Here is a 14,987-nt window from a genome sequence, read left to right as displayed (position 1 = left end):
TTAAATTATGTTTTAAATAACGGTCCTACAACTGACTATTTGTGCACTTCACGCCTTTGAAGCATGGTATAATTGTTGGGGGGGAGTTAAGGTCGGACCAGACAATTTTACAGCTTTTGAATAGAGTTGGAAAGTGTAGCAAAGGAAAGGTATTGTTCGGAAAAAATAGGGAAGATACTGGAAAAAAAATATATAATGTACTTTTTAACACAATTTATTAGCTTGTTACAACAAGTAAATTTACATTGTGTTTCATGTTACTAACCAAACATTTTATGTACAACTACAAGTAGCTATGTGACCTAACAGTATAAAATATATTTTACCCCACATGTAGATATAAAACGATAAAAATTTACTCACCGCAGATATTTATACCCACATATAAGAAAATGACACATGTTATCTTATTTAACTACAAGCATTAATATTTAATCATAGTTAAATGTCATGTGTTTTGCACATTATTTTAAATAGTTACACTTAATATCTTTGTTATCTTCTAAGGTAATTTCTTGATCATCTACAAGGCTATAACTGGCGATTGCTTTTTTCTCAAAAGAAGGAATGCATTTCAAAAGTCTCATTTAGTTCGCACAAAACAAAGTAAGTCAAAATAAATTACAATTAAAAAAAATTCGCTTATTTTATTTTATAGTGTGGATTTGAGGCATATTTATTGTTCAATGACTATGTTTAATGATTTATTGAGGTGTTTTCGTTCAATAAATATTTTAACCTTAATAAAAAACACTACCTTTAATTTTGTATACCCTCATTGCAACACATTAAAAGATTAGCAAACTAATATCCTTCACATATTCCACTTGACTTTGCATCGTAACACTGTTATTAATCATAAAAAGATTATCAATCTGGAAAAGAAAATATTTTAACTTGTCTTCCCATTTTAAAGAGTGGCAACGCTTTCTTTACCGCATGGTGAGATTGAGGGGTGAAATTAAAAAACAGTCAGATTTATAAGTGGTATTTAAAAAATAGTCACAGTTTCAAAAATAATTGAAATTTAGTCACTTTTCATATAAAGATAAATCTGAACGAAAATACTGCTCAAAATCCGAAAAATATTCCAACATAATATACTGGAGTTCGAATTTTTTACATGTGAACTTCCAGCATAATATACTGGACCCTAGCATAATATGCAGGAAGTTCATACACAAGTGCTCCAATCTCCGGTATATTATGCTGGAACTTTCCGTGTGCTGGAGTTCCAACATAATATGCTGGAAGTTCATATACATGTGCACCAATTTCCAGTATATTATGCTGGAATTTTTCGTATTGCAGTAAAATAATGGTTATTTTTCAATGACTTTGCAAATGCTGGCTATTTTTTAATTATCAGTCCGAAAACTGGCTAGCCCGTGCTAGTTTTACGAGATTGAGGTTCTGGACCATATCTAAATAAGAGAAAATATTGGCCATTTTATAAAGAGATTTTACACAAATAGCCATCTGGTGTCATTGTCTGTTAAAGCACCTCGTATAAAATTTATACGAGGTGCAAAAGAAATATTTATTTGCAATTTAAACAACTAAATCAAATCCGACTTGTAGACACATTTTACTCAAAAAACAATTTGTTTTTTGTTCTTTTCAATTTTCTTATTCTTATTATTCCTGTTATGCTTTCTTCCTTCTTCGCTATTCGAGCAAAAACAACTGAGAAAAATCTCAGAATAAGTTAATTACAAACTGTAAACAAGCTTTGGACGGAGATGGCGGAAGCGATAACGGAGAGAAGGGGAATACCGGCGGCGTCATTTGTACAAGATGTTCAGTCCTATCTTACTCAATCTGGTCTTGATGTTAACTCTGCTCTTGCTTTTCTCCAAGAAAGGTCTGTTTTTGATTTTATTTTTTGGTGTATAAAATACGTAGGTGACATTTAAATTTCCCACAATGAGTTGTATAGAGTATAATGATAGTGATTTTATTGATATTTTTCAATATTTCATTTTATAGGTTGACAATATTAAGTGAGATATAGACAAATGTTTGAATAATTGAATTACCAGCAATTACCTTTAAGCTGAACTGGTTTTGTAAATAGTTTTCACTTTTCACACGTCGGTGCGTAGAGCTTGATCTTTTTTCCTTGACGCTATTAATTAATTAGAAATTGGTTGATCACTATCATGTAAAGTTTCAGTCTTTAGTGAAATTGTAACTGCTCCGGAGTTCTGTATATTTACCTTTTATCTTTTTAATTTGGGTATGGAATAAAAGGTAAAGATCAAACCTTTAATGTAGTGTTCTTGTGGGAGCTTACAACAACAACAACAGATCCAGTGTAATCTCACAAGTGGGATATGGGGAGGGTAATGTGTACGCAGACCTTACCCCTACCTTGAGAAGGTAGAAAGACTGTTTCCGATAGACCCTCGGCTCAAGGAAAGATTCTTGTGGGAGCTTACTTGTTACATTAGCTCCTTTTAAAAAAACATTATGGCAAATGGTTAATAGGACCTTTACCCCTAAATTTGCTGTTCTTTATTTACTTAGGGCTGCTGAGAAATCAAATGCAATGTGAATTTTTGGAGATCATACTTTAATAGGTAGGTTTGGATTTGACAATTGTTGGCCTGAAATCGAGTTGAACTATGTGGTTGAGTAAGTTTTGTTGAAGGATGATGATTAAAAAGAGGCTTAATACATCGTTTACCCCCTGATCTTGTACCGAAATCCCTTTGGTACACCCCTATTTCACGGGAAACCTTTTACAAACCAAGTGTTTTCCCGAGTGTGTCTAAACTGAATAGGCCTTAGAAATACTGATTCACTGATAAGAAGTGTGGCGAGATCTTATTTTAGTACGACGGAATAAAGAGCACAAGCACTCAAGAAGTAGAGAAGGAGAAGCTGAAGAGGGATAATAGGCCACTACAGCCTTACAGAAAATAAACCAAATCTTGTGCAATTAGATTCTTAAATCCGTTCATGGCTAAATAAAACTAGTATGACTACAAACATGGAAGTGTGTGTATGTCTGTTTGCAATGACTGGAATTTGTGGTTCTTCAGAATCTGTGTTGTTCTCGTTATTAAAGCCCCATAATCTTTTTTTCCTTTTATCGTTTTACTGAGTCTCTTTCCCTTCCGAAGTGTTGGTAGCCTGAACTTGTAATTTCTTCTTTGCTTCGAAATTTGTGTACAGTTTCTTGTATCATCTATCCAAAGTGTCTAACCAAAATGTAGCAGAATGCATGCTCTTTTAATTGCGTAAAAGTTCACTATAAGCAGATGACAGAAGTTTGACTAAAGAGACCTCTGAATTCGGTTGATCAAAGAGTACATATTTGGCATCATTGCATGTTGTGTCCTACTTGTCATTCAGAAAATAGAAATGAAACTGTTCCTTTGTTGTTTTGGGCTTTTTGGCCTATGATACAGTCGAAGTTTAGAACTCATACAACAAAACTTTATTAGTACCGATTTCGTGCAGGCTGTTAACTATTTCTATCACTAATATATCATAAACACCAAAAGCAGAATCCATTATATGAGCACACACTAATTAGTCCTGCTTTAGAAATTTCAGTCAGTGGTTAGTTTACTTACGGTCTCCTTTTGTTTTCTGAATACATGTCGTTCATTTGCAGACTTCAGCAGTACCGAGTGGTTGAAATGAAACTTCTGGCACAGCAGAGGGATCTTCAGGTACGCTGTTTTTGTCTAGTTTCATAGTATTCATTTCAATTTAAGCAACTCTTAATATGAGTTTCCAGGTTTTACGTATGCTTGAATTGAAGAAATATGCCATAATGCAATTCAAATGGAGAAAATGTTCATGTGTCACTCTATCCTTTTATTGTTCTTGAAAGTGGACAGGAGTTAGAGAATTGTACTTTAGTCTTTGCATCTAGTGTTGTCGATTCTGGAGATTACCTTAAAGACTTAGTGCTTTTGGAATCTGTTGCTCCATGCAGAAGCTATATATAGGATTGAATTCTTAAGCACATGCTCGGACTTTGTTGTAACAGGGCCAACATGTGAGGGTTACAGTTTTGCCATTCTTCAGACCGACTTTTTACAATAAAAATGCCTCAATCGCGAGCTAGTTGGGGTATGAATCCTCAAAATATAGAAGACTAATGACCTTTTACAATTTCGTAAAAGGTATCTATTATATATAGGTTAGGTTTCTCCACATTTAAGAGCTGTCAGTACGGACTGTTTAACGCAACTCATGATTCATTTTAGAATTTGATAACAGAAGAGAATTTACAAGTTAACAAGTAGAGGTTGAATTCATATCATAATCTTGCCAGGGAGGTGGGGGGTAGGATACCTGCCCAATATGAGAAAGTTAATTGAAATACAGACAGGTTAGATTAGTGTAGACAGAAGAAAGTCAATCCAAAAATTTAAAAATCACTCTGGCCACCTATGAAGCACTTGTTGAGCTACCAAACAAAAACCAAGATTTGAAAGGTGAAACTTGCCTTTCCTCTGAAAGTGCTGTCTCCTTCTCTTTGTCGGAATGGACCAAACATGCATAATAGAACGGTTCCAACAGTAATGGTATGAAGGAATTTGCATACATAACATATTGTAAAATCTGGCGGTGTCCCCTTTATCCAGCCTGCTAAGTATAGACTGCCCCATACATTTTGCCAAATTTGGTTTTCAACATTTATAAGTTGCTGTTGTGATGTTGTATTGCTCAAATGGGTTGAATTTTACATGTTTGACATTTCTTCTGTGATCAGTCTAAGTGATTCTGAAAGTTTCTTGCTTTAGCTGGCTTGATGCTTTTATATGTTTCATGCTAACATGTGGAGAATTGACTAATCCTCGTTCACTCTACACAGGCAAAGATTCCTGACATAGAGAAATGCTTGGGTATAGTTGCTACTTTGCAAGCTAAGAAGGACAGCAGTGAGGTTTGTCCAAGTGCTTCTTTTTATCAAGTGAAACTTCCTTGATGCACTCCTAGACATTTGCATATTAGCTAATTCTTGAGATAGTAGTCTACCTTTCCATTTTTATTTATTTAGGTATGTAATGTGAATGCGAGAAAGCAAGAGGTTTTCATATCAAAATTCGTATTTAGATGATATAGTGGTGAAGCAGTCCAGAAAATTGAATACTTTCTTGAAATTCAGATTTACTGTGGGAGAGAGTTCTCCAGTATTCACTAAGTACAGTGATAACTGCTATTAGCTAACAATTGGTTGGACCCCTGCAATCCTGTATCCTTCACTGGCGCCTAACTTGGGCATCCTTGCATGGGTTAGAAATAAGATAATAATGGTACTGAAAGTACTATTTGAACACGACTAGAAGGTTCAGGATTTTGAAGGAGCTACAACCTGAAAGTTTTTCTGTTCTAGAGAGAAGTGAGACCCCCCCCCCCCCCTCTCTCTCTCTCTCTCTCTCTCTCTCTCTTCTCTCTCTCTCTCTCTCTTCTCTTCTCTCTCTCTCTCTCTCTTCTCTTCTCTCTCTCTCTCTCTCTTCTCCTCCTCCTCTTTCTTTAGTTCACTCCAACCACCACACGGCCACCGTTCTATTGCTCCTTCAATGACTGCATTCCCTCTGTTCTTCCATTTGCTTGGCCATTCTGTTTGAAGGAATGATTTGTCTCAAGTACCCAATGGATAGTCAAAGTGCGCACACTAGACATGACACCATCATATCAAAAAAAAAAAAAAAAGGGACGAAACTGATATGTCTCTGAAGAATGTATCATCTTTGGTCCATTCTTCCGCCATTTCTCTCTCTCTCTCTCTCTTTGATCCACTCACCAATTCTATTGCAGTTGACATTTTTGCATTGGAATACCAATCAGGCTGCTAGATGAAGCTACTTTTGGAAATATTAGAAAGTGCTGAAACTCCCATCCATTCTGGCCCTTTCTAGAATTTCACCTGCCAAGTTTTCTTTGAATTCCCCTACCCTTTTCTACCAGTTTTCTGTTTCATACCTAAACGCATAATGTTCTCCAGTTCCCTTTAATTTTAATACTAATGTTGTGCTTGATACCAGTTCACTATATATTGTGTCTTCCCTTAATGGAGCTAATGAGAAAAGAAAAAAAAAAGAGCTAATGACAAGTTGTACTTGCAATCATTTGTTTGAAGGATGTTTATTTGTGAACTTGACTACTTTAAGATGATGACAGCAAAAGGGTAAGAGATATAAGAGAACGGGAATGGAGAATTGGAGGATGGGGTCCTTTGCTCTCACGTTTAACCTCAATTAATATTTTTTGTTACTCCATAATCTTTATGGAGATATATTTTACTCTATAGATCACTTTACTCAAAGAAGTTTCTCTTGTTGGTTAAGTTTAACATTTGATGGGTAAGAATTGGATGGCCATTGCTTAAGAGTTGAATTGGCTACTTTTAAATGGCTAATGGCCTAAGCAGAAGTCAGACAAGGTTTCGATCATTTCTCCCTGGTTTACTTCACTAATAACTTCCAGCCGATGTTCAACCCCAAATTTTTAACTTGCCATGTTTAATTTGATCCTGGTTTGACTCGTTGGTTGCAGGCGCTAATCACTGATTTTGAAGTGGCAGAAGGTATTTATTCCCGGGCTAAGATTGAAGATGCTGAATCTGTGTGCTTATGGCTAGGGGCAAATGTTATGCTGCAGTATTCATGTGAAGAGGTATGTAATTAGCTATTGTAAGATTTTGGAAGCATGCACTCTTGGATATTTGAAGTATTGGTCTTCACATCTTGTTCACTGTACAGGCTACTGCCCTTCTTCAAACGAACTTGGAAAATGCAAAAGCTAGTTTAGAAGTTCTTGTGGCTGATCTACAATTTCTGAGGGATCAAGTGACAATAACTCAGGTCAGTTTTGCTCTGACTCTCATCTAGGACTAAGAACTTAGCTTGTATTCAAGTGCTGCTGGCTTGCAAGCTGCCTGTAAATTGGCTTAAGTAAATTTTTAGTTACTTCTTACTGATTTTACATTTGTTAGGGAATATACCACTAATTTTTACTGATGTATTTGGTGAATGTACCTAAATATGGAACTTGGGCAATTTCGCAATTATTTAGCTAATTGATGTTAATTACTTATTTTACTTCATCTTTGGAAACACGTTGATTCTGGTATGCTACTTGTTGCTATTAGTTGCTTTTGTGCTTATTCTTTTAGTTGCTATGGCTCAGGTCACAACTGCTCGTGTATACAACTGGGATGTACATCAACGTCGACTTCGACAAGCTACTACTCCCAAAGAATCATGAGAAACACCTATCTTTCATTGAAAGAGGTGGTGGTAGATGTTGCTTCACAGAGTACGATTCAGATCTTTTTGGTTCATCTTTGTAGGTTGATTTTTGAACTATCCATGCAAAGATCATATTGGTTTGGTTTGCCATCATTAATGGGTTCAATCTTTCAATTTTGGCTTCTACGAGTAAGAAACAAATATGTGAATTTGCCAAAGAAACAAAATGTGAGTTGGATGAGTTTATCGTGCCTTTGTGAGACGATTTACAATGTAATGATACAATTTTTCGGGAAGATTGTTGAATCATGGGATAACTATGCATTTGCTGCTAACGGACTAACCCTGTTCAACCCCGACCATGTCAGTAATTCAAGCTTAAACCTTGTCTTTAGAGTGCTTTCCACCAAAGCTATGAATGAGAGCTAGATATTTTATAGTTATGTATGTGTATCTTTGGTCTAAAGAGCGAGAGTTAGAAAATTCTTAACTGCGAATGATCATCATTCACCCCATGCGCTATGTGCCTCATACAATGTGAAAATATATGTACTCACATGCAACTTCACAAACATACTCATCATTTATTCATAGATAATGTTCCTGGTGCCACGTTCTATGTTGGAGAAATATGATTCTTATTTATTCATTTCTGTATAACACAATCTAATCTATTGTTGCTTCCTGCTCAATGTCCAAACTCTGCTTAAACAAAATGGAAGCTTTATATGCTAGAAATACAGGTTCTTATTTATTCATTTCTGCATAGACTCTTGTGGTCCGGGTTCGAGTCGCGGAAACAGCCTCTTGTAAAAATGCAGGGTAAGGCTGCGTACGATAGACCCTTGTGGTCCGGCCCTTTCCCGGACCTCGCGCATAGCGGGAGCTTAGTGCACCGGGCTGCCCTTTTTAGCATAGTACTTTTTAATTTATTGTTGCTTCCTGCTCAGGAAGGTCACGAGTTCGAACCATGGAAACAATATCTTGCAGAAATGCAGGGTAAGGTTGCGCACAATAGATCCGTGTGGTCTGGCCATTCCCCAGACCCCGTACATAGTGCATCAGGCTGCCCTTTTTGTTGCTTCCTGCTCAATTTTCAGACTCTGCTTAAACAAAATGGAAGGAATATGGTGTGGTAGCCTGGTGTTTAAATAGAATGGCATAAGAAGGAAAAGACTGATAGTACCATTGCTACTTTTCTATATAAAGTTAAGTGCGCTAGTATTTCTGGAAAGTGTTTATTCCAGACTCCTGATTTACTTATTCCAAGTGTAACGATTTTCTATTATAACTGGCAGTCATTTGTAAGCTAAGAGAGAGTCTTTGACCTGTTTTCTTGTTTTTATGTTGTTTTCAAATGTACCATAATGTTAGTAGCCGCATGTACTGGTTTGAATTCACACACTAGGTCAATACTCAATATTATTTTGGTTTCACATACTTCTGTTCTAAGCATGGCTTTACTGAATTATCAGAAAACGCGTCTGGTGCCATTGGGGTTGGAGAGGGGAATTGGCGGTGCACATGCGTAGAGGCAGGATTGACGATAAGGGAATTCAAAAAAATGCAAAAATATCCTAGTTGGCAGTTAAAAGTTAAAACTCATGACTTCAAACATTTTTTGAACTCCCTTTACCATTGAATTGCTTAATTTTATCTTGTACTTATTCACAATGTAACTTTGTAGCAAAAGGGATTTAATTGACCACCCTTGGGACGATGTGCTCCGTTGGGGTTGGGGTATAGTAATAGAACAACAATAATAACAAATTCAGTGTAATCCTACCAGTGAGGTCTGAGGAGAGTAATGTCTATGCAGACCTTACCCTTACTTTGAGAAGATAGAGAGATTGTTTCCGATAGAATCTCGACTCGGGTACCGCAATAGAAAAGGGAGCAAAATACAGCTGAATTGACACCTTTTTGACAAAGTAGTTGTCCCTTGAGGGGGATCTTTGTAGTATTTCAAAACTACGTGTTGGCAAATTGAAGTGATACAGAAACTAGTTTGCATCAAAACTTGAATGCTTCTGGTACCATGGACACATTCTTTCTCAAAAACCATGTACTTTTTCCATGAAAATACAAACATATCTCTGTCTATTATTAATTAACTATTGAAAAAGACTACTCTTCTACATGCAATGACTGCTTTCTTGACCATCTTTTTTTCTGCGTTGTATGATATTAAAAGTCTAAGGGAAGAAAGTTGACGTAACCTTTTCTTATGGCCTTTTACACTCGGTACTGACCACACTGAGAAACATGAAAACAGGCTAGTTGGCAAACGCTATTAAGGCATGGAAAAATGACATTGTATAGCCGTTCTTAAAATAATAGCCGAAAAAAATATATTTTTTGTATGTATATACATTTTGTATATTATAAATTTATACACTTTTACGGCTAATGAGTGTAAATAGTTTTTTACACGGGCTAAAAGTAAAAAAAACGCATTAGACATTCCTAGTGGTTTAAAAAGATGGATCATGATGATATCATCTACGTCAGTATCGCTCCTCATGGAGTAGATACTACATTAGTGGGACATGTTAGTGCACAAATGTAGCTAGGTGATTTTTTAATCTCATTGTTATAATATAGAACATATTGTGAATTTGTATAATATGTTGTTAATATTCAAGAACTGAGCCAATATAAAAGCCCCATAAAATATATCCCTTATACAACCTAAAATTGCTGAATTGTAGCATAATCGACGTCATTTTTTATATTTCATGTTTTTTCGGAAACTTCTCATCAATTGTTTGCCAGTTAATGGAATTCCATAAGGACGCTAATCATAATCGATAATAGGCAATGAAGGTAATTAATTATATCATTATATGTACACCCAAACATTATAGAAGTATTACGCTAAAAACTTATTCTCGCTCGGTGTTTACACCAAGCAAATGAATATATTACATTTGTTTTGCATATAAATTATTTATCACTTAACCATGGTTAGGTAATATGCATGTGCACTTTAATTGGTCACTCTTATGATTAAATTGTTTAATTTGGTATAAACACCGAATGCGAGTAAATATTTACCCAAGTATTTTACAGTAGAATAAAGAAATGCCATGGCCATTATCATAATGAGAAAAAGTAGTACAGATATAGAATAAAGGATTTCCCATGGCCATTGCCATAATGAGAAAAGAATAGTGAGAAAGGGATAGATCAGATGAATCCAAACATAAGGTGGGAAAACGAAAAGCCGCGTGAAACGCAGGTAAAACCTGGCATATGGAAATAAAAGCTAAAAAGCAAGTGATGTAGTTCACTAAAAATGGTATCATGTCAAAGATTTGAATTTAGAATTTAAGTTTTATGTAGTGCTAAAAAATATCTTTACAATTAGGTCATTTATTAGGTAATTATATGTAAATCTTTTGATAAGTATTAATTTGTAATTTATAAAAAAATATTATCAACAAGCTATTACAAGTTAAAATTTACTAATCGTGTAAAAGAAATCTTTACACGGTCAATGTATATAATATATATCCTTAGCGAAGCAGAAACCGCGTCGACAAGATTCGCATGTGCATTGTCTCTAAGGAATACAGTAATAACATTGTTGTTGGATTCGAAAATATATATGAGCCGTCTGTTTGCCACGTACATGGATATTGGAATCTATAGAGGTAAGATTTTGTTGCTCAATAGCTCTGCGGCGTAGCCACCGTTTGAACCTTATGGGTTTTGATTTTAGATCTTTTAAGTTTTTGAATTTTAAATTAATAATTTTTATATTTTAATAGATTTTTCAAACAAATATAAAAGTTTGGACCAAAATTATGTTGGTATTATTTATACATGATAATGCAAAGTCAAAGATTTCTTTATGACCCCTTTTCCTTCTTTACTTCTTTGTCTTATCAACGACAAAATGTCCCTCGTCATTTTTGTAAAGCTCTTTTTCTCTTTTTATATTGAATTGCTCTTTGTTGGGCTTGTAAAGAGCTAGTAAAAGGGAGTGGCCTTGTGCACATAAGAAATTTGTCCTAAAGGCAAAACATGTCGATTTGCCCCCTGTCCCCTTGCGCCCGAGATATACGTGAGACCTAATCCAAATTTGGTTTTGCTAAAAAAATATTTCTTTATTTTTTGATTCATTCTCTTCGAAGTCAATTATGTAACATCTGATTTCTGGGCAATTATTTTGTGCAAATTCCAAATTTTCAGTCACGAGAGCACGTGTTTGGAGGTGCTGTGGAATCTTGGGGAGCGACCGATCTTAACGATTTGCACCCAAGACCACGACACAATATTTTCTGATAAGTTGTTCATGTTTCCTTCTTATTCTTGTCAATATTATTTACTATTTTTCTATAAATTACTGTATTCGTCCGAACTCGTAAGCTAAGAGCTAGCTCAGGCCCAGACTCTATTGACACCATCAACGATGATGGTGAACTAGGATTCCTCACCTTAATAAGATAATGGTGGGATAGCTATTATGTTTGAGATTTGGCAATGGAATTTTTTTTGGTAGAGAATGTTTACCCATTTAATGAATCTCACGCTATGTGAATCCAAATATGTTAGAACCGTAATTCGAATACCAGGATGGGAAAGAACAAAACAAAAAAAGCTCTGTTGACGCTGACCGTATCCTTTCATTTTCTCCCATAGCAAAGTTTTGGAGGCTAAGAAAGTCCAGCAGGGAGTGTATCACGCCTAAATTTACTCTGATTTCTAAACATTATTATTCACTATTTTATGTACATGATTACTTCGTGCATCACCTTAATTAAACTCTCGCCAATTTTATCACATGATTGTTGATATTGTTTACCAGTAAAACGGTACAATTGAATTTATATGTAGTTTCTAGACAAGCGAACTAATTTGATCCTGAAATAATGCAATAATTGAAGAAATGTACAATACTTAGCCTTAAACTGTGGATGAAACAACAGAGATGATAGTTCTGGGAACAAGGTTTTCGGGCACAATAATGATGAGATCCAAAAGCAGAAGAGTAAGATTGTATTAAGTTTTGTATAGAATGTGGTGTAAGTTTTGCTAGAAAATTCTTGTCCTTTACAATGATAATTGGGCTCACTATTTATAGTTGTGTATAGGGAAGGAGGTCCTAGGATCGTGCTCTCCTTTAATGTCAATTATGAGGGTCATTGATGAAGATGTAATGGTGAATATAAATGTCAAATTCTCTGTAACGGGCTGTCGCTCTTAATGCTGTAGAATATTCCTTATTAAATGCTATCACAGAGCATTTAATACACCTTTATGAACGTTATCCCTTTCGGAGACAAGCAGAATGGCTGTGTTTGATCTTCGGCTATCCCCGTCTAGGGTTCCACGTATCTTTCTTTTAGATGACCACGTGTCATGTCATATTTCACCCTATACAGATAGTCTCCCTTCTTTCCGGTAACATAACTTTGTGTTACCGAGAAATTGGAAGAAATACTCTTTTGGCGGGAATTACTATAACTCCCTCTAAAGGCTTCTGACATTTGATTAGACACACGTCTCTCCACATCTAATACCCCGAACACGCGTCATCCCACGATTTAGCACAACTTTTGCCGATTATCGAGGTAATCATGACCGTGAATTTAGCCGCCAAAATTTTACTTATTCGCATCATTCTTTTCCTTTGCACTTCAAAATTTTTCGAACTTCTGATTTGCATATTTGTTCTCCATTCTTTCTCTAATTCTCTTCAAACAAAAATCTTTTCCTTCTTCTTATTCAATGGCTTCTTCTTCCAAGCATGCCGGTTCTTCAAAGAACAAGAACAAAACCGAGGACTCTTCTCCTCCAACGGTGGGTTCCATTATCCCAAGGAGACTCAATACCACAAAGGACTTAAATGAGAAATTTCCTACTTCTAACTATCGTACATGGGTATTCCTATTGTGAAGGAAGACTGCCGCTGCTATGAGTTGGATATCATTGCTCCTGATCTATCGGAGTGAGTGACCCTTCCCAAGGAAGGTTTTACATACTTTTACACGTATCCCTTTACTTTGGGTGCGTTTTCTTTAAGTGGAAATCTTGATTCCGTGATTGCGGAGTTTTGCCTTCGCTACCAGGTGTGTTTGGAACAGGTAAGTCCTTCAGTGTGGAGGATGGTCGCCTACCTTCGACACTTGTGCCAGGAGACTGCAGAGGAGCTAACCTTAGCTCATATGATGAATCTCTATTCTCCCAAAATCTTTCGCGGAGGAATGATAAACCTCTGTAATCGTGGCCACCATGTTTTGCTATCTAGCATGGATGATGACAATGACCGTGGGTGGATGGAATGGTTCGTTACAGTCTCCACCAACGACATCATTCCGGCAACGGCTTCATCCTTTCCGACCGCTTGGAACCGCACTCGTAAGCTCTTTGTTTAGTATTTCCTTTTACTAAATATTTTCCTATATCCGTATTGATTCTCTATCCTTCATTTGTTTCAGCAACTCGATGGATTCCACCGGTGATGGAAGGCTTGGACCGGTGAGTTCAAAAGATCTTGGATGTCACGACACCCGAAACTCGTTGTGGAAAGAACTTACCCTTAAATACGGGTGGACGGCCAAAAATCATGGATCCCCCGAGGAGGACGTCTTGGCTGATCTTGCTGATGCAGCGAGGCTGCTTCATGAGGCACTTACCTGAACAAGTATCTCCAAGTTTGTTTCTGGCGCAAACACTTCTTTACGGAGTCCCCGACCGGAGGATAAATAACTGAAGAGAAGACGTTCCTCCGCGGCCGGGAAAAAGAATAAGAGAGCAAATATTGATGCCCCCGAGTAATCTCCAGTGGCGATGGTGACTGGTCCTCCTTCCAGGCCGGTCATAGACACCATGATGATTGATGATGAAGAAGCTAGTGATGAAGGAGCTTCTCTACATAGAAGACAATGATCCTCATCATCTCAATAGGATGCTCGACCTGTTGAGAGAGTTACACCAAACGAGGACTATGCCTCGACACTTTGGGGAGAGTTTGATTTGGTAGATAATGTCAACTCCCATTTTCGGGCCCCAATTATTGTGCCCGGTACTGCGGGGCTGAGTACCGAGTACTTGCCGTCTTTGGTTGGCGAGCATCCAACAATCAGCACTGCATTTGATGCAGCTGCTTCTCACTCTTCAACTCCATCAGCTTCATCTCCATCTGCATCAATACCAGCAACTGCTACATCACTTCCATCTTCATCCACTCTTCCACTAGCAGTTGCTACATCACCTCCACCGGCCGTACCTGACCATGAAAAGGATGTTCCTCTTCCTCAGTCCCCAGTTCATGGGAATTTGGGGCAAATTTATGCTGCCCCTTCTGAAGATCCACAAAGGAGGAGGAACGTTACTCTTTCGGTATCTACCAAATGCAACTTGCTATCCCGGCCGGGGGAACTTGCTAATTATCTGAAGCCTTTGGCTTCAGAGAAAGACTGGAAAAAGATTCAGGCACTCTCGGGAGAGTGTTTGTTGAACAACGCCATACACAACGCTGCAGCGGTACGCTCCTTTCTTCCTTTGTTATTTCTTCTACTTTTGTATTAATATATTCTAAGTTTTACTTCTTCTTGTTTCGTAGGCCAACTTTCTTACTTCTGAAGGCCTTCAGAGGTTGATTCGTGAGAAGGAGGAACTTACTTCTGAACGGAATCAGCTTTTGGTGGAACGAGACCGAACTATTCTCCGCCTCTCAGAACTGGAAACCAAGCTACTGAATTTGTTATTTTGGAGGCTCGTTTGCAGCAAAGCGAGCAAGAAGTGGTAACCCTTATCCAA

At 37.0% G+C, this 14,987-nt stretch overlaps 1 protein-coding gene across 3 annotated transcripts; it reads left to right on the top strand.

The window, feature by feature from the left end:
* Positions 1-1,549: 1,549 nt before the first annotated feature.
* On the top strand, positions 1,550-8,614 carry LOC107815415 (prefoldin subunit 3-like). 3 transcript variants are annotated; one of them, XR_012697891.1, is made up of 7 exons: positions 1,550-1,864; positions 3,626-3,683; positions 4,838-4,909; positions 6,523-6,642; positions 6,729-6,830; positions 7,156-7,284; positions 8,172-8,614. XR_012697891.1 is itself a non-coding variant. In XM_016640987.2 (6 exons), exons 1-6 carry the CDS (start codon positions 1,743-1,745, stop codon positions 7,231-7,233), a joined length of 552 nt encoding a protein of 183 aa, XP_016496473.1. In that variant the 5' UTR covers positions 1,550-1,742; the 3' UTR covers positions 7,234-7,908. The 3 variants fall into 3 exon arrangements, 1 of the variants encoding a protein (XP_016496473.1); XR_001654729.2 differs by having other exon boundaries at positions 8,168-8,614; XM_016640987.2 differs by lacking the exon at positions 8,172-8,614 and having other exon boundaries at positions 7,156-7,908.
* Positions 8,615-14,987: the final 6,373 nt, after the last annotated feature.

The sequence above is a fragment of the Nicotiana tabacum genome, chromosome 13, assembly GCF_000715075.1.
Source record: "Nicotiana tabacum cultivar K326 chromosome 13, ASM71507v2, whole genome shotgun sequence".
Lineage (NCBI taxonomy): Eukaryota > Viridiplantae > Streptophyta > Magnoliopsida > Solanales > Solanaceae > Nicotiana > Nicotiana tabacum.
This window is presented reverse-complemented; position numbering and strand designations above follow the sequence as displayed.

Excerpts from the sequence above, each read along its gene's own strand:
- LOC107815415 (XM_016640987.2), top strand. The coding sequence starts at position 1,743 with ATGGCGGAAGCGATAACGGAGAGAAGGGGAATACCGGCGGCGTCATTT. Across the intron at positions 6,643-6,728 it reads TGCAGTATTCATGTGAAGAG|GCTACTGCCCTTCTTCAAAC; the intron begins GTATGTAATTAG and ends TTCACTGTACAG. Across the intron at positions 6,831-7,155 it reads ATCAAGTGACAATAACTCAG|GTCACAACTGCTCGTGTATA; the intron begins GTCAGTTTTGCT and ends GCTATGGCTCAG.